The 26,743-nt window shown below is 43.0% G+C and overlaps 1 protein-coding gene across 1 annotated transcript in view; it reads right to left on the minus strand.

The window, feature by feature from the left end:
• Nucleotides 1-26,743, minus strand: part of CLEC3A (C-type lectin domain family 3 member A) — a 144,408-nt gene that overhangs the window by 95,339 nt on the left and 22,326 nt on the right. The window contains exon 2 of the mRNA XM_069652878.1: nt 24,397-24,480. Coding sequence (XP_069508979.1) covers nt 24,397-24,480 — 84 coding nt within the window. The remainder of the gene's footprint in view (nt 1-24,396; nt 24,481-26,743) is intronic.

Consider the following 26,743-nt stretch of genomic DNA (forward strand, 5'->3'; position numbering starts at 1 on the left):
ACTGTGTGTACATGTAAGAGCTTATCTGATTAAGAGTGGCTGGGGCATCTTGGAGAACATGTGTGCTTGTGTGCAAGCGTATGTATGTCTGCGTGCGTATGCAAAGCTGAATTAAACTAGTACATCACTCTGCAAAAGACTGTCAGGGCCTCATTATGAGGTAGGAGGTAGCCATAGTGCTATTAGCACCATGGCTACCCTCTTAACGCATACCGGGTCCGGGTTCTCGGAATGGGTACTTACCGGGTCATTCCAACCTTGGAGGACCCGGTAAGTCCCCATTCTGAGAACCATTCCCCATTCCCATTTGAGCCCTCATAGGGCTCAATGGGAATGGGGAAGTAGCTAATAACGGTACCGCAATTTGCGGTACCGTTATTAGCTCTGAGGTCCCTTAGCGGGTCATGTCCTTAACATCTGGTCAGACCAGGCGTTAAGGAAGGGACCTGCTAAGGGACCTCGGAATATGGAGGTAAGGGATTACCGGCACCCTTACCGGTGCTGGTAATCCCTTACCTCCTACCTCGTGATGAGGCCCTGTGTGAAAGTATGGGAGCGAGTAGTGTGTGTGTGTGTCCGTGACTGACATTACAGACAATGGGCCTCATTACACGGACGGCGGTAACCATGGCGCTATTAGCGCCATGGTTGCCGCCGGTATTTTGCTGAGTCCGCCTTGGTGAATGGGGGAATTACCGGCCATTCCCCGCTCACCAAGGCCCTTCCCCATTCCCATTTGAGCCCCCATAGGGCTCAATGGGAATGGGGAAGGAGCAAATAACGCCCTGAAGTCCCTCAGTGGGTCCCTTCCTTAACGTGTGGTCTGGCCACACGTTAAGGACAGGACCCACTGAGGGACCTCATAGTATGGCGCTAAGGGATTACCGGCACCGGTGCCCTTACCGGTGCTGGTAATCCCTTAGCGCCATCCGTGTATTGAGGCCCAATGCACATTCTGGCACATATTGGTGCAGATAGCATGGGCATGATTTCTAGCAAGGGCATTACTGGCCATCTGGACGAAGCGAAAATTTGTGTGCTGAGGCGGTAAAATAGTTTAGCAGGTAAACCACTTTCTGTAGAGATCTTTGTATGGTCTGCAGGTTGAACATTTGAATCCTGGCAAGACAAACTCAGCCTGTCATACTTTTGATGTTGTTAAATGAGTTCCACCTTTGGCATACAATGGCATATGGCAAAGCGAACATGAGGATATCATTGTGTGCGAATATTGGCATATACTGTGACAGTTGGCTCGGGCATGTTTTTTTCAATGACATTGACTCAATGGGAAAAGCAATCATGAGGGTGTTTGTACGTGGGGATACTGACATATATTGGTACCATCAGCATTGGCAGATCTTCCTACAGTAGAATTGCTGACACAAGAAGCATAGGAGGCATGGAGATGTGTTCTTATGTGGAAATACTATCATTTTGCAAAAACCATACATGGGTGTGTTTTTATGAGAGGATAATGGCTACATAACAGCACAGCTAAGTATGGACCTATTTTATTGTGGTCTTATTTGAGAATTTGAACAAAACAGACAGATATTTGTTGTTACATGGTGAAAATGGTGAACATATTCTTGGAACGGGCCTACTATGAACGAGGAGCTAAGACTAGGGTGTGGAAGATGGAATTGGGTGCAGCGGAGTATGGGGAGGAGAACTGGGAAAATAAAGAGTGAATTGGACAAGGAATTATGAATGGGAAAAGGAAGAGAAATGGGGACTGGGATGTATACGATGGATGAGTAAGACGGAGAAGGACTAGAAGGAGAAGGGGCCAAGGAAGATAGACTGGGACAAGGAATAGGACCAGGATTAGGAAGAATGACTGGTATGCGGAAGCAGAACTGGACTGAAGGAGATGGACTGGGATAAGGAAGTGTCACTGGAAAGAGGAAGGGAAACATGGCAAAAGAGGTAGGGGGACTATGAAGAGGGCCATAGGTAGGTAATGAAAAGAGACTGGTGCAAGGAAGGGAATAAGGGATTGGCGCAGGAGGAGCGACTGGGATAAAGGAGAGGAAGAGGTTTTGCAGCAAGGTAGAGGTATTGGAATGATGAAGAGGAGCTGAGATGAGGGCTGGGACAAGGAGAGGAAGAAGCACTGGGACTAGGAAGCGTGACCAGTCATATTAAGAAGGATTTATATGAGAAAAAGGGACATGGATGAGTCACCCTCTTCCTAGTCCCAATTTGCTTTCTCATTGGTGTTCCTTACCCAGCATATCATCCTCTTTCTTGTCCAATTCCCTCTAATTCTTCCTCACCCTAATCCCTCCTCCCTCCTTTTGCTCTTCCTCATCCCTGCACCTCTTCCTTATCCAAATCCCACTTCCCCTTCTTCGTCAAAGTTATTTTGCTGTACCCATGTTCCTCTCCCTCTTCCCTATGCCTCTCCTTCTTCATCATCACATTCACTCTTCCATATCCAAGAGGTGACCCAATTCCTCTTTCTCTTCATTGTTGCAGACACTCCTTCTTGTAAAAGTTCCTCTTTCTCCTCCCTGACAACCCACTCTTTTTCTTCCGTCTCCTATTTCCTCTTCTTTATTTCTTTAATCCTTCATCCCAGAATATGAGTGTGTTGTTACATGGGTCTGCTGCCCTATAATAATGAGCAGCATGGGCATGTTTTGTTTATGGAATGTTTGGCTATATAAGTAAAGCAAACCTGAGTGTTGAGTGTATGCTTATGCAGAGTTATTGGACAGTTAGAATGGGGATCTTGTTGGCGGATGTAGTGTTGGGGTAAGTACTGCTACTTTGACTGAAACAAATGAGAGTTGTGGTTGTAGATGTCCGTGCACAGCTCCAGACTGTCATACAATGATTGTTTTTTTAATTTTAAGAAATCAACTTTTAGGTAAATTGGTGGTTAGATTTGACTACTACGATGTGACACAGTGTGGCTACTTATTGGAAGCAGGATGGTACACTTTCTAGATTTCCAATATAATTTTATATTGTTTTTTTTTCTCTCAACATATGCTTTTGACAAGTTTGAATGTTCCCAACCCTCCGTTTGGAGTATTTGGTGGTGGAATAAATACACAGTTTCTATACAAACTGTACATGTTTATGTATGATTTGTGTATTGTGTACATGTACATTGCTACAAGTATGTAAACTCACATCAAAATCCGACCTAACTTAGATGTGAGCTTTCACATGTATTTATGATGAATTGGAGATGCAAGTTGCAAACATATATGAAATGTAAAGCTCGTATACTCCTCCTATATGTATAAAAACTCATATCATAGACAAACCTTACTTTAAAGTTAATTTGCATACATATAAGCTGTTTATAAGACATGTGCATTTTAAATAAAACATACTCAAAGTTATACAAATACACTTTCACAATGTACTCTTCCAGCACACACTCTAAATCCACACAATCTTAGAGCACTTAATCTGATTGCACACACTCTTACGTCACACATGCTTATGACACACGCTCTTATGTAACATGCTCTTACACCACAAGTTCTTAGACCACATGGTCTTATTCGACGTACATGTACTGCACATTCTCTTATGACACATGCTCTTATACCATGCACTCTGATGCAACACACACTCTTGCCATGTGCTTGCACACACCTATGCCACACTATGACATTGCATGCTATAATGCAACATGCTCTTATGCCACTATGGTCATGCTGTAACCTGCATAGTATTTGAAGTGAGTGGTAAGGTTGGATTTGTGGTGGTATGGAGTGAGTGTTTATACTTTGAGTTTCCTTGTTCAATTTGTAGTAGTATACAGTGAGTGTACCTTAACATTGCTATCTATCTGCTTATTCTTGTAGACTTCACTTTTTATTAGAATAAGCATACCTCTTATTTAAAAGGTTGACTTATATCTAATTGCACTGTTTTATTGTGAGAAGTATGGCATTTAGTGTATAAGTGTATATCATATAAGTGTATGCATCATGAGTGTTTTACATACAAGTGAATCTGTGTATGAGTGTATGTTGTATGACCCATACAGTTCAGGTTTCCTATATGTATGCAATATACATTTCATATGTTTCTTATTTACTTATGAAAATGAACATCAAAGTCAGTCCTAATTTTGATGTGAGCTTCTATACACGTAGTAGTGTAAATGTACATCATAGTCATTTCATATACATATGTATTCAGTGTGTGTGTGCAAGATACCGATTCATTTCGTGCATGCCTGGTAGTCTTCTATACATAGGAGATTGGGTAGCATAAGTGTGTGTGTCATAATAGTGTGTGTCATAAGAGAGTGTGGTGGAAGGTGTATGATTCTTTTGTGATTAAGGGTCTGATATGTGTAAGACGTGTAAGTAGCATAAAGCTGTATGAAATTAACATGTCCTATATGCCTCCTATACATATAAAAAGTTGCATACAGGTGATGTTTCATTTTGATGGGAGTTCTATACATTTAGGAGGCATATAAAAGTTTTACAGTTCTCACATATATGCATGTATCTCCTGTATGTTTCATCTATAAATAGAAAATGACATCAACATCAGTCCTGACTTTGATGCAAGAATGTGTACATAAGTGTATGTGTACAAAATGTGCATCTCCTACAAATCTGGGTACAGATTCTATTGAAGATGTACATGTAATGTGAACATGTATCAAAATAGTGTGTTTTGTAAGACCATGTAACTTAAATGTGTGTGGAGTAAGAACATGTGGCATAAGAGTGTGTGGTGTAAGTATGTATGCATCAAATATATGTGTGTCATGTGGATATCATAGAATGTCAGTCGTACAAGTGTGTGTGGTGTAAGAGCACCAGGCATAAGAGCATGTGTTGTAAGTGTATGTGTCGCTAGTGTGTGAGAGTCATAGGAGCATGTTTTATAAGAGTGTGTATCATATAAGAGGGTGACTTAATAGCTTATGTCACAAGAACAAATGTTGTAAGAGCATGTGTCTCAAGAGCATGTGTTCTAAGTGTGTGTGTGTGTTGCAAGTGTTAGTGTCATATTTGTGAGTCTCATAAGTGTGTGTGTGGGTCATAAGTGTGTGCATTTCATAAGTGTGTATATCAAAAGGACAAGTGATGTAAGAGTGTGTGTCACATATTTGTGGTTATTATTATCAGTGTTGTAAGCATACGTGCCATAAGTGCCTGTGTATTAAGAGTGTTTTGTAAGCGAGTGTGTCATACATGTGTATCATAAATGAGAGTGTCATTATTTTGTGTGCTAAAAGAGCATGGCATAAGAGCATGTGTCTCAAATATGTGTGTCATAATTGTGTTTGTCGTAAGTTTGTGTGCCCTGTAGGGGAGGAGTGGTCTAAAAAAACCCTCCTTGCCTACATCCCCTCCCCAGGGGAGGGCCATGGCTCATTGGGCGTTCCCTCAGACCACCCGGGCCCAGGTGGTGGAGGGTTCACCTGCTGAAGACATTGCCCACACGTATTGAATTTAGCTAGGCCTCAGACACCATTTTGTCTATCAAAGATGGTGTGAGCTCAGCGCACTGTAGCGCGGCCCCCACCCTCGGAGAGTTTCAATTATCCCTGTCGCCGCAGCACCCTGGCAGATCCGCTGTGAGCCTGTTCCCACGAACAAAACGGACATGAGCTAGCATAAGATACTAACACTGTAACATTTCACCGTCCACAGTGTATCACTGCTCCCAGCATGACCCGGTCAGCAAGGCCTGGGTGGTGGGGAGAACTGTAGAATGGTCATCCGATGAAAGCAGAAAAATACCCAAATACGAATGTCAAAAACTACTTGTAATACGTGTATCCTTTCCATAAAACTACTTCTACTAAAGAAACCTGTAAAATTGTGTAATTATTGTATGAAACGCATGTTTACATGACACAAGCAATGGAGGACCCACACCCCTGCAGGGGTGTGCAAATGATAAAAAGCATTTCCGGGGAATTGTTCTCTATATGTATCATTGAAAACCGTACACCCCGCGGTCCCGTGCCATAACTGAACTAATGCTGCTAGAGTGCAGGGGAGGACGAATGCAACTGTACATAAGGCTCGGGTGAAGAGACGCGGGCAAATGTGCCAGTCATGTGTATATATATCTACAGCCCTTATATGCCATTACCACCGCGTACAATGGCGGGTCTCGTTCTCTATGCTCCACCAACCACACTACTACCTCACGTAATGCAAATATATATGCATATTACTAAATGCTGTAGTTGTTAAAATATAATGTACTAGTAAGGTGCTTAGACTGGCTATATTCGAGAGACATGTAGTGAGTTGAAATGTATGTTTTCAAGTGATCCAAATGAGTATTATAAGGATCTTCAAATGTTTATGATGTTCTCATCGAAAGTCGGCAACACACGAGAAAAATACCTTTGTGAATATGTGCAAGGCCATTCTCCCCCCCCCCCCCCACCCTGCAAAGTCTGCCAAATAAGAGAGCTAAGGCCTGCGCCACGCTGCTCCACCTCCCCCAACTAGGCTGGAGCCGCTTCAAAGATTTGTAGTCCCCGCTACAGCACCCAAGGCCACGGCCTGCCACCTGCATTATTTACAGCCCAGCAGTAAACCTCCGCTTGAATACACAAATCCAAGGCGCCCCCTCGTAAACCCCACAACCCCCCGGAACACCTCAGACTTATGACCCGGTGCAACGAAGACACCCAATACTGTGGTAACACACAACAGCCCATTCATAATAACTTCTAACGAGACAGAAAGACATGTACCGCCCGTCCCATGCCCGGAGACTTAACCCCACGACCTATGGTACCGGTCAAACAGGACACTGGTAACCATGCACGGATAAATCACCATCAAACCCCTCACAAGGTGCATTCCTCCTGTGTTGCATTAACCTGTAGGATAACCTATTGATAGATTTACTAAAGGAGATAATATTGCAATGACTGAATGACTGCAGTGTGCATGGCATAGGGCAAATAAGTCAGGAAAAGACATTCATCTCTGACACTGGCCACAATGGCACAACAACACCACCCGGATGAACTCAGCTGACCTGCCAGGCCCAGCCCAACCCACGAGGCTGACAAGTGACGTCCTCCAGCCAAGGCCAACCACATCGCAGCAGCACCTATAGCTAGTCATCGCCACCCAATCCCATTGAACTTGTGCCCCTTATAGTATGTAGGTACTGATGACGTTTTTTGTAAATAAATACGCCTGTCTTTGCTATTGTCGGACAGAGCGCTCTCGGAGTTTGCAGAGTTCTTTGCATGCCCTATTCTGATTGATAAACTCTCATTTAAGCTCACCCGCACTCTGTCTTGGCTTTATTCCCGACATGGGAGAGTCCGTCATTGTCTCTCATTGCGGGGAGGATCGTGCTGGCTGGGGACGCTTGCCTTCAGCCCTAACACCATGTGTCTTAAGAGTGTCGGTCGTAAGGTTAAGTGTGCTATGTCTGTGTGTTTTAGCAGCATGTGTCATAAGTGTATGTGTCGTATCTGTGAGTGTCTTAAGAATGTGGGTCATAACAGTCTGTGTCATTAGAGCGTTTGTCAAAAGTGTGCACATCGCAAGCATGTGTGTCATAGTAGCATGTATCATAACAATGTGACTCTTGTGTATGTCATAGGAATCTGTGGTGTAAGAGCAGGTCACTTTAGTGTGCATGTGTGTGTGTGGGGGGCATAAGCGTATTTGGTGCAAGGCATACAAATGTTTGTTTGTGGAAGTGTCTTCCATGTGAGTTTATGTTGTATACATAGCGTCTGAGTGTATGATATAAAGTCAAGAAATGCCATGTCCTATGTGTTGCCAAAACATATCACTATTCAAATTAAAGTGAGCTTTGACATGGATGTAAGTTTTTATACTTATACAAGGGGTGTAATAGTTGTACAGTTTGTACATGCATGCAATTTACACCGCCTGAAAACTCACATCAAAGGCTGACTTTGATGTGCGTTTTCATACGTATATTAGCATACATGAACAAAATGTACATCTACCCATGCATGCACAATTCATATTTAAGATGTACATTTATTGTACTCATGTTATCGGCTTCCTATACCTATAAGCTCACATTAAGGTGAGGTCTAAATTTCATAAGAGATTTTAATATACATCGAAGGCCTATAGAAGTTTTTAATTTCGTACATGTACACAATTTACATCTATTGCACATTTTAAATACATATGAAAAGTGACATCAATGTCAGTACATCTTCTACATGTATGTGTACAGTTCACATAACAGGTGCACATTCATTCTGCACATGTGTGATGTATAGACACACCCTAAAATGAAAACCGAAGCAACCTATTTTGAATTATTTTGGCGGAAAAACTTAGTATGTAACCCTATGAGGAACCCCAATGATAAAAGCTTTTAAAAATGCAAGCAAACCAATATTTTTTGTATATATATAAAGCCATTCATGAAACATTCTGAAGCTTTCCATGCAGAAGCTGCTGCCTCGAAATTGTACTGTGCAATGTGTTTAAGATTCTTTCATAGAAGATTTCAAGAATTATTTGGAAAGTATATTTTCTATAGATCCACTGACAATTCATCTTAATCTTGACTATGCTAATGCACTGGCATGATAGCATAATGTATGTAGCCTATGAAGGGCGTAGGAACATCTTTCAGTATATACAGTTTGTTCCAGAATTAAAAGACAAAATAATAGTTGTTGTATATGTCAGGTCTGTGTTTAAAATGTATAGCTATCTGCTAAGTGACTTCACATTTTTGCAGCAGTCACATGATAAGGGGAGGGGGAGACAAGGAGCATTCGGAGATGGATAAGTGACAGATTGTGTTCAGTAAGTACATGAAAATAAAATGTCTTTGCAGATTCTTGAGGTATTTGCTTTCTCTGCATGAAATTTCAGACCTTGCAGTAAAAAGCAACCAGACTAGTTAACACCACACTGTAAGGCACATCCCCAATGGCATTTGCTCCTGGGGTGTGTCAGAAACCAGAGGGTATCCTCACACCTACTCCCCTTGGATCCTATTCTCTGGTGGCAAGGGAAAGGCCATCACTTTTGGATCCTGATCCCTGGGGTGGAAATACGAGGGAGGATCACCTGGGTGGAGGGTTTAGGGAGAGGATATCAACGGGCGAGACATGGTATCCTATCTTTTCTAGTGACAACCAACCTTACCCTCCCCATGACTTTATAGGATTTTGAAAAACCATCTACCCTCATTTTTCCTCATTCAGACCATTATAGTACTGGGACATGGAAGAAACAATTTAGAGTAGTGAACACTAACAGGTAAATTCACCACTCTGGTACTGAGATGAGGAGGAGCCTGTGGACTGCTGTAAGGGTCTGACATGTCCCATTAACTATGGCCAGGCAAGTAAAGCTAAGTGTTCACACCTGCAATCAGTTAAATGGTTGCTGGTGTGTAAAAAGAGTCAGAAGCTGCAGAGAAGGGACCCAGATGGGCTTGAGAGCACAGCCATCTGAGGTCGAGTGGGCAGAGTATGGGCTGGTGAAAAGGATGCTGGCAACAGAGAAGCCAGGAAGATGCCAAGGCCGTTGTAGGCCGTGAGAGATTCTGGAGCTCTGCGAATCCTGTTGCCTTGTGTTCCCTTTTTGGGAGTGGGGAACACAAAGAAGCTGCCGACCACAGCAGGAACTGGTTTGGGTGAGCGCTGCTCACTGGAGCTCTTCAGGAGTGAGAGAGGAGTGAGTGAGAACCCAGAACTGAGACCAGAGCAACCGGAGGAGCGGCTGCACACAGGTGAGTGACAGGGACTATTCACTCAGACAGGGGCACTCCAGGGGCATGGTGTAGGATGCAGCAAATGCCGAAAAAGTAAGAATACATGTTAAAGGGGTATGGAGACGGAAAAGTAAATTATTGAATACTGAACAAAATGACAAGCAAGTCATGAGTTTTGACTACTGCTAAATGGGTTTGATGACCAAATATGAACTATTGAATACCGAACAAGTTGAAAAGCATTGAATACGTTCGAATGCAATTGAAAGTGAAGTGCATTTGTGAACAAGAGGAATTTAAAGAAACTGCATTAGCAAGCAAAGTGAAAAGAGTGAAAAGCAAAACACTATTGGACAGTGTGAAAGCAAGGTGGTAACCAGGAGAAATACCATGAAAGAAAGTGTGTGAGAGTCACATTTTGATAAAGGCAAGAAGGCAGTAAAGTGAACCAGAAGTATAAGTGGACTTATAGTACAGATGCAGAAAGGAAACCTGTGTTTTCAAGGAAGTCCCATGAGAAAGAATGAACTCTTGTAAATTTCCAAAGGTTATCAGTTGCGTGACCTGTAATGGGTGGACCGTGTGGTCAGACAACTGTGCCTAGACCAAGGAACCCTTCCTTGGAGTGAACCAAGAGAAGTCAAAAGGTTGAAGCTGGTTGGCCTACATTGTTCAAGTGCTGGAAAGAAAAGGTAATCCCAACAGGTTGCTGATATGTTGAATATGAAGCCTAAAGAACTGTGCTCAACTTGAAGAAAGGAACCCCAAGAACATTTTGTGGAACTGGGTTGTGTTTATGGAAGGGAACCCTGAGACCATTTTGTAGAACTGTGTTGAACTTGGGGAAGGGAACCCCGAGACTTTTTTTTTTAACTGTCTTGACCTTGGGGAAGGGAGCCAAGAGTAAGCCTGGAGTTGGAAGCAGCTCTGAATTTTCATTTGAACACTGTTACTTTGGTTGCTGACATTGTATAGCTTTAGTTGTGAGGGCAAGTATTGGTTTTTGACATAAACAGACTTTTAAGTTGAACTTACTGACTCGGACTATCCTTAGTTTATTTAGGTAGGGAAATCCCACCTCAGTATTTGGACTTTGAATCTGTTTTCTGCTTCATGATGCCTTCACAGGTGTCATGGACTCCAGTTTAGAATGCTAACACATACAAAAAGGATTTTCCCTGTCCGGGCACAAGTGAATGTACAAATCTGGAAAAAATAACCTGCAGTATCTTTCCTCAAAGGAATTGTATCCACTTGACATTCATGAGTATATGTTAATTCAAATTCTGCTGCAATTTGCTGCATCCTGTGGTTTTCATTATTTTCACCTTCATGTCAAGACTCATGTGAAGAGTATAGGCTACAAGTAGCTTTTAATGCACTGCAGCCACAGACGATATAGATGGAGGAAATGTCTTGTTGGAGCCAATGTTTAAACACTTACAAAGACAGTGACTGAAGGTTGATGGAATCAACTTGGATGCCCATGCTTTGCTCACGGACAACTTTATGCTGCTTGCTCCGGAGTTGGAACACCACATAATCTGTTCATCTTTTCTCCAGATGGTAGAACCAAAAACATTGTCTACCAAAAAGCACTTTGTGACAAATTTCACTTCAAGTTTCTGTGATGTTTTTCAGAATTTTAAATGTTTTTATTTGTTAAATGAGAAAATACAATTTTTACAATTAGCTATCAATAATCTTTCATGCTATTTTTGGCAGTTATTTTGTTTTCATTTGTAAGGCAGGGGTTGAAACATAACTGTTCTTCCATTAACTGGTCATTTTTTGGAAAAGACATAGGCAACACCGGGTACCCCAGCAAGTTGATAACAAAGCTGAGGGTTTAGGAAGTGCTTGGTGATTAGGGTCACATTATTTGGGGTGATTTGAGGAAAATCATTTGTAGGTGGAGGTGAATTACCAAAATTCAAGGTTCATGCTACTGGACTTTTAAAGGGGTGCGGCACAGTACACCAGAGACAGTCTCCTGATTTTTGGCAGAGAAGCATGGCAAGCAGATGTAGGCCCATGTGTTCTGTTGATGGAGGACATGGACAATTCAGTCTTAGGCACACTGATGGCATAGAAGGGAAAGGGAGCATTATGTTTTGTGGCAAAATGACTTTTGTTCTAGTAGCTAAACTGCCTACTCCAAACCCACACTTATACAAACCAACAGTGATACCAATCATAAAGAAAAAACAGGCACAGCTAAGAGATATACCTCCTGCGCCTTTTTGTGGTAATGTGGACCAAGAGAAGGCTATACTCTCAGAAGAGGTTTTAATGTGATCCAGCAGCAACCAAAACAGGAAAGGACAACAATCCAAAATAAGAGGAATGTTGAATCAAGATTCTATAAAATATAATTAAACTCACCAATATACAAATAACTAAAAAAACACTAACAACAAACACCCCTTTAAAGGAAATACAGAGAAAACCAAAGTGTAACGATGCAGCATGTTGAGTTTTCAGCAGGGAGGAAAAACAGGGAATAAATGAAATAGGAATTCAAAAGGATATGTCTTTCAATGGAGAAAGGTGCCAGTCTGTGGAGACTCAAAGGGTGCAGTAGGGAGACAGGGACAGTTCAAAGCACCATAACCCAATGTTTTTTGGTTCAACTGTGTTGTACCAGGCTTTAGGTCATTGTACTTGTGGGTCAATTCAGTTTAGGAGGTGAATAGTCGCATTGATCTCAGGCATCGAGTCAACATTAAGTCGAGTTTGAGCAGGAGCTCCTTGCAATTCAAGGCAGTGTTGAGCAATGCAGCTCAAATGGGTCTCAAGGAGTGGTTGTATGATCAAGTATGGTTGAAGCCGATAGTTCAGGTTGATTAGTGAAGGAATGGTTCCGTAGTTAGAGTCATGCTGTGATACGAAGGCCTGGCAGTTTGATGCTTGGATTGATGGTATGTTTCAAAGTCATCTGCATGGGGTACTGTTGCTCAGGCTGGACATGTTAGGTGGTTCTGCTGAGTGAAGCAGCATTGAGCTGGTTTGATGATGCGAGAGCTGTAGTTTGAAGATTGGATCTGTGCCAAAGGCAGAGCCAATGGTTCCTTCTTGTTTAAATGTGGCAAACATGGCTTGAATGTGGCTCAATATATTTGATGTGGTGGAAGCCTGGATCCTGGATATCCTGGCCCTCCAAATGATGTGTGACCAATGTCAGGGTCTCTGGGACAAGCTGAGTCCTTTCTGCCTCTGCTCTCCTGCCTGGGGAGGTTTGGTGTATAGGGGCCAGTCCTGATCCTCATCAAGAGTCACGCCCAATGTTCCCTTGGAGTGGGTAGGGAGCACAGTGCCTTGCAATCATCCTTATTCACCTCAATGAAGGAGGGCTTTGTAAAGATCAAATCTCCCAAAAAGGTTCCATATGAATTATTCCTTAAGACCTGGATGGTCCAAATGTGAATCAAAGAAGGAATGTGAGCCCCCTCTTGTATAGACAAAGGTCCTCATGGGATTGGACAAAGCAAACCTGCTTTAGAGGTCCAATATCTGTTCTTAGGACAAGTGGTATTTGCCTGTTTGCATCATACTCAATGTGCTATGCGTTAAAAAAAGGTATATGATTGTTTATGATATGATTGTTTATTTATATAGCGCCTATACACAATGTGTTTCAAAGCGCTTCAAGGCAAGGGAGGGAACAAGGGAAAATATACCCACATTCTTACAGGCCATGAACAGTAAGGATGTGAAATTAAATATCGTACTCTGCATGACGACATTTCAGATAGTACAAGAGCTAAAACATAGATAAGGAAGGGAGGGGAAGAGTGGGAAGGAAATTGAAACAGACAGGCGACTACCGTACTAGGCCTGACGACATTTCTGGTAGAGCCGGAGAAAAACAAAAGGTGAGGGAGAGGGGTGCAGAAAGGGAGGGGAGGAACAAAACAAGCGACTATCATACTAGGCCTGACGACATTTCAGATAGTGCTGGAGGGATGGTGGGCAGGAAAAAACCAGTAATGGGAGGGTGGAGGAAACAGACTAGGTTGCTATCATATTAGGTCCAGGGACAATTCTGATAGAGTAAGTGCATAGAAGAAAGTAAGGGGATGAGATAGGAAAAGGGAGAAGGGAAAGGAGGAGAGAAAAGAGAGTAAGCAGTCAAAAAGAGTGGAGAAGCAAGAGTGGAGAGCGAATATAATTGCAGAAGTCAGTAGTAACACATAATGTTGCAAGCCAGGATACAAGATGAAGAAGGCAACAGCATGATTCAGGGCCAGCATGAGTACAAGATGCAAAGGAAGTCCAGCATGAGAGTTGTGAAAGAGTGACACACCGTGAATGAATGAAGTCCATAAAAGTCAAATCCAGTATTGGCCACAAGACAGTGATGGTGAAGGAAGGCACCAGGTGGGCGGGCCTTGCTAAGTGGTGAAAAAGAGCAACAGGCAGGAAGGTACCAGGTGGGCAGGGCTTAGGCCAGGTGACCTAGATCCACTGGCACCTGCTCCCCATCTGCAAAGGAAAAGAAGCTGGAGGGCTCCTTAAGTAGGGAAACAGAGTGGCAAGCAGGAAGGCACCAGGTGGGCATGGCTTGCTAAGTGGTGAAAAAGAGCAGGAAGCAGGAAGGCACCAGGTGGGCGGGGCTTGCTAAGTGGTGAAAAAGAGCGGCAAGCCGGAAGGCACCAATTGGGTGGGGTTTGCTAAGTGGTGAAAAAGAGTGGCAGGCAGGAAGGCCCCCGGTGGACGGGGCTTAGGCCAGGTGACCTAGATCCACTTGCACCTGCTCCCCATCTGCAAAGGAAAAGAAGCTGGAGGGCTCCTTAAGTAGGGAAACAGAGCGGCAAGCAGGAAGGCACCAGGTGGGCGTGGCTTGCTAAGTGGTGAAAAAGAGCGGGAAGCAGGAAGGCACCAGGTGGGCGGGGCTTGCTAAGTAGTGAAAAAGAGCAGGAAGGCACCAGGTGGGTGGGGCTTGCTAAGTGGTGAAAAAGAGCGGCAAGCAAGAAGGCACGAGGTGGGCGGGGCTTGCTAAGTGGTGAAAAGGAGCGGCAGGCAGGAAGGCACGAGGTGGCCGGGGCTTGCTAAGTGGTGAAAAAGAGCAGGAAGCAGGAAGGCACCAGGTGCGCGGGGCTTGCTAAGTGGTGAAAAAGAGCGGCAGGCATGAAGGCACCAGGTGGGTGGGGCTTAGGCCAGGTGACCTAGATCCACTTGCACCTGCTCCCCCACTGCAAAGGAAAAGAAGCTGGAGGGCTCCTTAAGTAGGGAAACAGAGCAGCAAGCAGGAAGGCAGCAGGTGGGCATGTCTTGCTAAGTGGTGAAAAAGAGTGGGAAGCAGGAAGGCATCAGGCGGGCGGGGCTTGCAAAGGGGTCAAGGGGGAAAGAAAAAAAGAGTTACAGAGAGAAACAAGATGATGCAACCCTTCTCTAACTGTGTGGAGCTCCCTCTATCTACACTAACCCAACCCCCTTCTTAGAACTATATCATCAAAGGCCCTTTGCTATGCAACACCATGCTATGATGCTAGTAATTATTTTAGGGTGTGCCCTTTGATTCCTGTTTCCCATAGCAGCTCCTGGTGAGGTGCTTTCTTGCTGGAGAGATGTGCTAATCAACCTCACAAAAGATCAAAATAAAGGCAACTTCCAATGGCTCAAGTCCTGCTAGGTGCAGCAAAACAGTCAGTCTAGGGAAACTACACATAGCCCGTTCATGCCTTGGCTCGACTCACAGGGCTGGCATCAGTATGATACCGATTTGATGTGGCTTTAATGATTATGAGAACTACCAGCCACCATATCATAACTCAGGTAAGGCTTATTTTTAAAGATTATACTACCACGAGGATGGTGATTTCTCATAATTATGTGTTTGGGAACAGAGGTGCATATTTTAAACACAACCCATGCACTGCAGTGGCTTGACTGTCACTGCAGCTGTTAAGAGGACACCTGTGACCTCTAAACCCACTCTGTACTAGAGGGGACAAGGTGTTCCAGATGAGGATAGAGCTGCTGCATGGCACAGGTGTAAACTATGATTTTGGCATGACGTATGCTAAAAGAAGGATCTGGTTATCAGGCCCCCCTTTCTGAGATGGAATTATCAGTCTCATTTTATTTTTCTTCTTTTTTTCTTAAAGCTACACCATTGCCAGATGGCAACTCTTCATATGCCTCCAGCCAAAAATGTTGAGACTCACCTCTCTTGATTTTGTTTTTATGTCTGCAAAACCCATTATACCCAATGCTATTTTTGTTTTTTCAACATGCTAATAATTAGCAAAATTTAAACCCTTGGCAGGACCATTCCGTCTCTACAAACAGTTTGGGTGGCCTTTTTAATTTCTTTGCTTTGAATTTATTTTATTTTATTCAGATTCACTCTCTTGCATTTTAGCAAAAGGCAATATGGGGTAAAATGTTAAGCCACAAACAGTATAAATCGAAACAGGCACGCTTAGATTGGCAATGAGCCAATCTTATGCTAATTACATCTGTCTTTTAGTTCACAGTGAAGACAGGTACAAGAAGAAAAGGGGCGATAGGTTTGCACCAAAGAGAGGAATGCTTGTCCAATAATTGTTTTCTCCTAATCTAGGTCCTCAATCTATGAGACATTGGGGCTCATAGTTTGGCAGTGGGGACCTGTTATGTTTAGACTCAAGCATTGACAGGTCCCTGCCGACACGTTTTCCTCATTTGTATGGCGGAGTGGCAAGCAGGAATGTAAAAAGATAGCATACATGCTTGTACACCACCCTTTTGCACTCTGACGTTCAAATGACGTTAAAAATAACAGCAGGAACAAAAAAAAAAATCAATATTATATACTTCAATATGGAGTTTCTTCAAACATATTGAGGGAGAGGCACGCAGGACAGTGACTACAAAATAATTAATCCTGAAATCAATTTAATTTATTAAACAACACATAACATAGAACATGTAATAACATGTCTTACAAACGTACACCAGTTTAGAAAATATACCATTAAGGACGCCCCTCATAGCAGTGGTGCCCCTTACTGCGACTACCATGCAATACAGAGGAAAACACAACACCTGTCTTAATCCCGATTAATGCTATATGACAAACCAGTACTGCTGAATTATGCAAACATTTCTCGTACACAATGTCCAATATTAAACACTGTGTCCTGTTGCCATGCCCCACACATGTATTGCTGCCACAGGTGTTATTAGGAAACGTCGAGCAGATGTACACTACACCTCATTTGAAAACATAGATGAGGAGACTTGTGTAGATGGAAGCTGTGTGAGCTAAAATCTGCACATTCATTGTGTACACCCTACATTGATGGAAATCACATAAATAGAGGACAGTACGCATTTGATGTCGTTTTTGGAAGAAGTGAGGTTATTTAACTGCAGCAGGAAGCCCCATTAAAAATGCAAAATATATTGCTTTATTCCTAGAATGTGTATGTCTCCCAAAGCAAATATCATTTGTAAAGTGCTACGCACATCAAGCACTATGCGAGGACACCAGCAAAGTGAACACACTCGCTAACCAAACTGCGAGGGGGACTTCCCTTTCCCCTAGCAGCGAAAGTGATGCTTCAGAGGCAAATGCCTTCAGAACAACTACCATTTGAAACACTCAAAGAATTGTTAGCATTGACAGAGCAAGTGCCAGATATAGTTAAGAATGCATGGAGAAAGGCAGGTCATTCCCTTGCTGATTATTTGCTGTGCCGTCTTCATTTAGTGGTTCCCAAAAGTGTTGTTTTGCCTGAATACTGCATGGCGTAACACACCTGTTGAAGGGGGGGATCGTAAACAGGATGAAAAGGGAATTGTATGTCCCAATGTTTGCAGAAATTGCTGAACAGTTTATTCAAAGGTGCCTGATGTCCCCACACAAAAATATAGGAACGAAAACGAATGTACAGAGAGGGGCATACCCAATGCCATGTAAACCATTTGACCAGATCCAGTGTGATTTTATGAAAATGCTGAAAGTGGCACATATGGGCTATGGACTGCTTATAGCAAATGTGATCTGTAAATGGGTAAAGGTGTATCCAACTTGTAAGGCAGACACTCAAGGTCTTAAAACAATATTTTGTACTCAGGTTTGGGGTACCAGTGAGCACCAATAGTGACCCACATCAAGGAAAACCTGAGGCAGGAGCTTTGCAAAATACTAAATATAAAGAGAAGATCCAATCTAAGGGCACATGGATCATTATCACCCACCCTCAAAGAAAAGTTTGTTAAGATATCTGTGGAAACTGGCTTCAGCTGGACAGCCACTCCCACTTGCTATAATGAACTTGAAGGGAACCGCAGGTCGAGTCACAGGACCAAGACCGTAATAAATACTCACTGTTAGACCACTCTATTTGCTTTTAAATTTGGGCATGTGGTGGTTGGCGCACAATGCAGTACTTTAATATTATAAAGGTTTACTGAAAACTGTTAATTATATCAAACATCAGTTTCCAGAAGCCTTGCCTGAAGCCCAATTACTCCCTGACACGTCTTCCAGTTTAGGAACTGGGTTTACAGAGGAAGAGGACGAATGATGGTGGGCCCTCAAAAATTACTGCTGACGGCTTTTACAGCCGTTCACTGAAGAGATATACCAACCTGGACAGATTCAGTACACCGCCATGCAACAGAACTCCCGGACATTGCTGTAGACCTTGACACCAATCTTGATGTGTCTCATGTTTAGTGTCATTATATTGCTTTTGCTACCCTGACAATCTGGAAAGGAAATGCATTTTAAAACATTTATGTCAAGAATGTTGTCTAGACAGATGGAAAAAATGCCACTCAGCAACATGAAACCTTGGTGTGAATCCAGAGCTGGCCCTGGAGAAAGAGTAGACCCACATTCCCCTGTTAAAGTGCACCTTGTCGATGCCCTTTTTGGAAGTGTGTTATTGCATATGATCTCTGGGTTATACAAAATGAAAAAGAGTGTGCGTTGGGCAAGTGCCCATTTTATGTACTGCCATGCCAGAAGGGGTCAGTAAAGACTGGGAGAGGGAGATTCTTCTTAAGACAGTCCCAGATTCGAATAGGCTATATCCACTTCCACTATGGAAACAGTTTAAAAGCTAAAGACGACACTTATGTAGAAGTAAGGATGCCATCACCGAAGCATAAAACGAATCCAATGCAGTATTCTGCTAAAGATTTTTATTTTCAGGATATATTTATTTATTTATTTTATTAGAATTCCTATACAGTGCGCCAGATGCCCACTTGCCTCAGGGCGCACACAAAAAACACGAAACAAAACAGGAAGAGACAACATTGTGAAGGATTAAGTCAGAATGGATCGAAATGTCAGGGGAAGTGGCAGAGGGCAACTAATCAGGAGACTAATTGAACAACATTTTCTTAAGTTCCTTTTTAAAAAATCAAAGTCGAAGAAATGTATCGAAAAGTCAGCGGAAGGGAATTCCAGGCATTAGAGCCGTGCACATCAACGCTCAGGCCACCCGCGGACACGAGTCTGAAGCGAGAGTGAACAAGTTTGAGTTGATTCTCAGATCTTAGGGAGCGTACTGGAATATAATGCTTGAGTCGAGCATAAGTGGAAAGATGCACAGTAGACAAGTACAGTGAATGGCCAGTGAAATAAGGACAAACAGCAGATAACTGGTTTGGGAAAACAGGTGAGATATATTATGATTGGATTTTCCCAGATAGAGTAGACACAGCAGTTTCCCTTGAAATGTGTTTCCCTGCCCAAGAAGATCAAACAGCGGGAAGAGTGTGTTAATGTTTTTTTTATTTTTATAGAAGAACTCACACTGTTATACCATGAGAGACATGTGTGCAAGAGAGACTTACAGACTGTTTCCACAGCAATCCCTTCAGGAAAACCTGATGTTCGTAGTTATATAGATAGTAAACCAAGGTACTAAATTAGAGCAATTGTAGTGCACCCACAAGTATCAAAAACTGCACAATGAAAGAAGTCCAGAAAAGTGGACAATCTTAAATGCAATGTTTAGCACAATGCATTTTGTGCTGCTTATATTGAACTTCCAATTGACTTGCTCAACATGTACGGTGATCATTCACGCCTAGCAGAAGGATATGCTGTGGAGTAAAACATGGAATGGAAGGAGTCTGGAGACCAGAGTTTGGGAGAGCCTCCACCCAGTGGTCTCTGCATGGTTGCTCTGTTTAAGGTGACATTTGCCATGGGAAGGAGAAAGAAGTGAGCGATTTCGGGGCTAGAAGTTAAAACTGCAAATCCTCCCCCAACCAAGAGCTACAGGACTGGAGAATACTGTCCCATGAGAAAGGTTTAAACACAAGCTTTGACCCTGAACTATAAACTTTAGGACTCTGCATGGACCTTTGTTTTTTTCTCTGGAAGTGAGGCCTACCCGAGTAAAACAGATGCTACCCATAAACAACCCTATATGTCATTGAGCCCACACAAAATGCTCTAAAAGACCGCAAATAGGTTTGAAGCAGTGTTCTCCTTCCGATCTGCCAGGAGAATGAAATGTGCATCTTCAGAGACCTGTTATTTAACACAAGGGTCTCCCTCTTCAGCTATGCAATTTAAATAGCTTTTTGACACTGGTCCCAAGTCAAACCACCTTGAAATTGAAGTAATTCCCTGGTTACATCACCACGCAGAGTTATTATGTAACTTGTGCTGAACCGCTCAAGACAAAGGGGAAAGAGTTATTTACTGCTACTCATTCCCAACCTTTAAGTTGCCGATTGGACATTAGAATATAATAGAGACACCACTCAAGGATATCTACCAAACATATATGTTCAACAAAACTTGTTCTCTTTCCAAATGGTTTACAAGCAAGAATGTTAAGTAGTCTGTCAACTGAGTTTTCTAGAATACTGTTAGATATTCTGACATGCCCATAGAAAAAGTGGTGAGGTATCTATGTTCAATAAAGGAGACACTTCGATATGCAGGAATGATCGGACTTAATTTGGATTTCTATAAAGTGACAACTTTATCCTGAGACTTCATACAACTAAAGGTGTATGTGTGTTCAGCATAAATCAAATGTAGATATGGTGAAGCATCTGCTTTAAAACACCTACTTTCATTGTAGCAACCATTGACTTTGGGCGCTCATGGATGTATTGTGTGTTTATATTTAGATTAATTATTTCTATTTCATTAATAAATATACCTTATGTGCAACCTTGTGTGTTTATTTTCCAAAAAGAGGAGGGAGGCTTTAGGGAATCAATATTGTTAAATTTGGTTCCCAGGTTCATAAATGAACTTAATTTGCATGCCTGATTTGGGGTGGGTGAAAGATTCCCCCAAACTAGTTGGCTCCTGACTAAAACATCCCATACTTAGTTTTACACATTTCATAAGACACGGGAGGCACAGCACAGTTTTATGAAAGTTGTAAACATGTTGTTTGTCTTCAGAGTTAAAGTCTTAAGACAAAGCAAACACACATTGTGTAGCTGAATGTAAGTACAAATCCAGCTTCACAGGACATTTGCTGTGTCTGTACAGTTAAATGCTGATGAAACTTTCAACTGTTAAAGTTGAAAGTTTGTATTTGGACTTGAAGGTTTCTTCAACTGTGTGGACATGGCAAATATGTCATGTATAGCTGAATTTCTACTTAAGTTCATCTAAACAGAGCGTGATTGCCAGTAGTGCTATAACTTTCATAAGATTGTGTGTGTCAGACTTACAGAAGATATACAATCACAGTCTATACTTGGAATTCACTGCTCTGACCAAAGTAAACAAGCACAGGCTCCCTCTAGCTGAAGAGTACCTGCAAGCATGTTGAAGGGACTGCTGCTTGATTATTACCACCAGGGTATTGAATCAAACAAACACATAGACATATTACATAATGGATGTCAGCAAGATTTTAGAAAACTGGGCTTTGGATCACCTTAAGTTGTTTTTTCTGCATTACAAATGTCTCGTAATAAGATCAAATGTTCTTTTAGGTGAAGCCATCATTTGTACTAATAGAAATGTACACCCCGGCTTTATGTTCCATCACATCGGAGGCATAATCGTTCAGTACATCCCTGTAATCTGTTGAAAGCTTTGTGGGCAGTGCAGCCTCTGAAGAAGACATTCTGTGGGACACCTTCCTTAGTGGCTAAGGCATCTTGATTACAGAAGGAACATTAACAGGATCAGAAAGCGGACAAAATCAGTCCCACATATATGTGATGTCTACTTGTCACTTTCATGGGAAAGGGTGATGGCCCCGTAGATTCTTGGTAAAGCATGTGGTTCATCTGGCCAGCAGCACTTTTGCAAGTTACTACTGAACCTCTAAGCTGCCAACCCATCATTGTGCAGTCTTAAAGAGTTTTTAGTGTGGCTGGAGCTATTGTCTGTCACCAGAGGAGAAGCCTCACATTTTGTAAGTTGCACAATTGAAATATATGAAAATGAACAGTAACTTAATTGACTAGATTAAGAAATGGAATGACATCAACACCAGCTCGAATGATGACAATAATGTTTTACCCACTACATGTCAGTCAACAAAAGGTGTAGTGGGGTTGGTTTGTGGTGCATGTGGTTGGAAAACAGTAGTAGTGAATGATAAGTTGTTTATTTGCACATGCTTTTGCCTTTTGTGTGAGTAATGTTTCAGAATCTTAGTATTGTCTCACGATCACAAGCACCACTTATCACATCTTCTCGGGATCTTCCACAATGTGAAACTGCCCACTCAAGTTCTTGGTTTCTCTGGCAGGTTGGATCCACCCACTAAAGCACTCGGGTTCTCTCACAGGGCACAGGCACCTCTTAAGTTTCTCAGGTTCTCTCATAGGGTACAGTCACCTCTTAAGGAATGTGAGTCCTCTGACAGGATGCTGCCTCCTCTTAAAGTTCTCAGGCTGTTTCACAAGAGGCGGTCACCCACTAAATTCTCCAGATCTTCAACAGAATATTTCCTAAAGTTCTCCAGCATTCTCTTTGACCGCTGCCACTCTCACAGGTAGGGATCCTCCCTCTGCAGCCAGTCCCTTCCCTAGCATTGCCTTATTTCTTCCCCTACACAAAGATCTATAGGAGAGAAGGATGTTGGATCTTCAAGTGCCTTCTCATCTTGTCCACCATCCCTGCATGGTTAGTCTTGCACAAGCTATCAGACTGCCTGCAATAAAGGCAATATGTTTGGCCCTCATTATAGTCCAGGTAGTGCAGCCCAAAGCAGGCCTGCCAGTTGTGCACCACACCCAACCTCTTATTAAGGCAGCACGAGTAACATTGGTCTGCCGCGTGACACAGTTACATGTGACATTGGCCCCAATAAGGAAATCAAAATGGTTGCAAGAATGTTGGAATGGTGTTGCAGATGTCATACCCATGCAACATCCTTGCTCTGTGAATTACTAGACCTGCTCCCTCCTCACCACTGCTACGGGGGTTGCTGGTCCTCAGTTCCCGCCCCCCCCCAATGGGTGGATACCATTTCCTCTTCAATAACCCCCACCCACACATGAGCATCCCATTTTCTTTCCTGAAGGATGCTTCCTTTGATCACACTCCTGCTCTTCCTCTAGCCCTGCCTCTCTTGGGGCATCCACTGGAGGCGGTGCCACTCCTGACACCAGTGTGAAATATGTCTTTTCTTTGAGAAGGAATAGAAAATAACAGTTATTGGAATGAGAGTGGGATACATATATAATGTAGGTTGAGTGGAACATTTTACTGACTGGCTTAAGTGTGGTGAACACGTATGACCGTTTTTTGGGATGTTTAAGCAACAAATCACAGTGGCTGTCTTAATAATAAGCAGGGGGTAGGATAGAGTGTGTTCAACAACTTTTGTAATGTAGCAGATAGGAGCAATCAAAAAGTCTGGCTTGACTTGTTTTGTTTGCTGGAACAGCAAATCACAGTGACTGGCTTGAGTTTAATTTTGCAGAATTGTGTTATGGTGCAGGAGTAGAATACCACAGTAATTGGTTTCTTTGAGACTTGAGCTATTCTTGGAAGAAACTGAAAATAACAGTGAAAGCCCTGAGAGTGATGAACACAAGTTACATTTTTGAGTGCAGGAGTCAGGAAGAAAAGTCAAGTGGCCTCATTATGTGTTTGGCGGTAGCCTTGCTGGTAAAACCGGCAGGCTGCTGCAAAACCTCTGAAAATTTCCGGCGCCAGCGAATGGGCAATTACCGGGTCATTACGGCCCTGCCAGACTCAGTAATTGCCCATTCGCGGGCACCGGAACGGAATGCTCCCCATTACCATTTGAGCCCCCTATGGCTCCATGGGAATGGGGAGGTCGGATGCACCAACCCCATTCAAAATGGTGCCAGTGCATCTGACATGCTGTGCTCACGGGTGCTGCGCTGCCGACCTGGCGGGCAGAAAATGCACCCGCGAGCACAACTCGTAGTTTTACGGCCCAGGAACTACAGTACCGGCAAGCTTACCGGTACCGTAGTTCCCGGACTGGCAAACTTGTAATGAGGGCCAATGACTTTACTGTGAAACACATGTGACTTTGTTGGAATGCAGACAAAGACATTCACATTGACTGACTTAAGTGTTGGGCACATATGAAGATGGGTGGAGGAAATTAAAATCACATTAAATTGAGAGACGTTTTGAAAAAAATATTTTATAGCTGACGTCTGATCCGTATGTGTTCTGAGATTGTGTGTGGCCCTCAAACATCACTGTTTGAGGTGTCTTACCGCCTCTTCTTGTAAAGTTACTACGAGGGTAGCTATTAACTTGATATAAAGATTTACCTGTCTGCAACGCCTGCATTTCTTTCAATGAATTGACTTCACGCCATAATTTGTCAATCTGAGTCTTCAAATCTCCATCTGTCTCTAAAAAATAAAACATATGAAAAATAGATGTTCACTATTACATAAAACAACAATGTATAATTTGAATGACAAGGTCCCTTTCCTTACACCTAAATCACCACTTAACCTTTGAGCAATGGTTAGTATGTGACCTAAAGCTCATGGAACATGTGAACTATTAGGTCTCGCTCTGAGGACAGGACAGGGTGACAAATGTCCTGTATTCAGACTGACATAAATGCGTGCCTGTCTAACTGGTGTAAATATGCTTATGTGTTATAATTGGCTCTCAAAGAGTGTTGCAAGAGCAGTAATTATGTAATTGCATGCAGTACACTACCAACATTAGCAATGATGTGCTGTGGGGTCCCTGTATCCTGCAAGAGATGTAAATGCCTCCTGTTAGGCCTTGCAGGCGCCATTTAGTGAGGGGTAATGTTCTCTAAAGTGTAAATTGCATGCATGGGCTGCCAACGTTAACACTTGCATGCTGTTGGTCATCTGCATGTCATTGTATACATTTACAAAATAGAGTTTAAAAGTGAAGAGTGAAAACAACCAAAATTCCCTTAACTTTTTGGTTTTACACTCCGTTTTAAAATAATTTTTAATGCTGCCTGCAAATGATGCTTTGCCAACAGCATTTCCAATGGATTCCTAAGGAATCTGTGTGTTTTTCGCAGGTGCTGAAAGGAGCAGATTCCATAGCCATTCATTTAGAAAATGGAGCAGGAAAACACGGCACAAAGATTTATCTTGTTCCTTTTCCACTTGCAAGGTATTTGAAAGGGGTGCAGAGGAATAAACCAAATTACTGCTTGCTTGTGTGCCTTGGTGTGCCTTGGTCTACCACTATACCCCAAATGAAATCGCTCCCTTATAGTGGATATGCTATATGTGGGTGAATTCCAGGCAAGCGTAAAACAAAGAGGTTTTGCTAATGGAGAGGGAAGGGCGAGGAAGAAAAAGAGCATTTTGAAATTGGCCGGAGCAGTAAACAAAGGCCTAAAAGCTTTGCTCCTTGGTTTTGCTCCTTGGTTTAACACTCCAGATCATTGAAAATGAGCACCTTGTCCCTGCCCCTCTGGAGGCAAGCACATGGTGTCTTTCAAAGCCCATGCTCCCAAACATAAAATTCACCTAATCCAGACATGCTGTTGTGCAACTGCCTCCACCAACAGAACCATTGGTCTCCGACTGTCATAACATTGTGCCCTATGCCATGTTTCACCAAAAGTGAAGTGCATTCTCAATCGTCATGCGCTAGAATGTAAATCGCCTGATGATCGGGATGTATGCCGAACCTGTAAGCTTTCTACAGTGCTTTTCCTCTGTTCTTTAAGGACCTTCAGTCGCTTGTCCACTGCTCTTCTGTTCAGTCGAATGTACCACTACTCACTGTCAATGTTTTTCACTGTAATGTTGGTCTCGACTGAACTCCTTCACTGGTAGTGTACGCTTTGGGTATGTCTTGGGTCTTAAAGGCTTCATTCTTGCTCTCTGGGCCTTGTATAATTCTGCTTGCATTGTCTGCTATCATTTGATGAGTGAGGAAACCTCCACTGAAGTGATTGATCCTAGCCCTGCTACACTGGGCAAGGAGGAATCAACAGACAGCGCCCCTCATTAGGACTTTGGAGGTAGCCATGGCGCTATTGGCGCCATGGCTGCCTCCAAAACCGTGTCCGGGTTCCCTGAATGGGGAAATACTGAGCCATTCCTAGTATGGAGGGCCCGGTATTTCCCCATTCAGGGAACCCGGACCCGGAACTTCCCCATTCCCATTGAAGCCCCCATAGGGCTCAATGGGAATGGGGAGGGAGCTAACAACGGGCCCATTACAAGAGGGCCTGTTGTTAGCCCCCTGGTTCCCTCGTGGGACCCGCTATGGACGTCTGGATAAACCAGACGTGCACATCGGGTCCCGCAAGGGAACCTCGTAATAGTGCCGAATGCGTTTAACGGCGCTGGCACCATTACCGGCGCCATTAAACACATTCCGCACAACTTGTAATGGGACCCAGCATCTCTTTCAGCCTGTTTCTGCCCCTCCCAGTGCTGTAAATCTGACCGTACATTCTAGTAATGGTAGCATCTTATAATTCTCACTTTTACTAATAGAGTCACCTATTTAAAACCCTGTGTAACAGCATCTCACGATTTCTGGTACCACCCCTTGATTAAGCAACCTTAGGGTGTGGATCGGGTACGCATCACCATCTCATTCATTGCCTATAAAAATGGATGCATTTTTTGGCTTTAAGGCTCAGCTTCCTCTCTGATG

This window comes from Ambystoma mexicanum, chromosome 1p (genome assembly GCF_040938575.1).
Source record: "Ambystoma mexicanum isolate Mex_15411 chromosome 1p, UKY_AmexF1_1, whole genome shotgun sequence".
NCBI lineage: Eukaryota > Metazoa > Chordata > Amphibia > Caudata > Ambystomatidae > Ambystoma > Ambystoma mexicanum.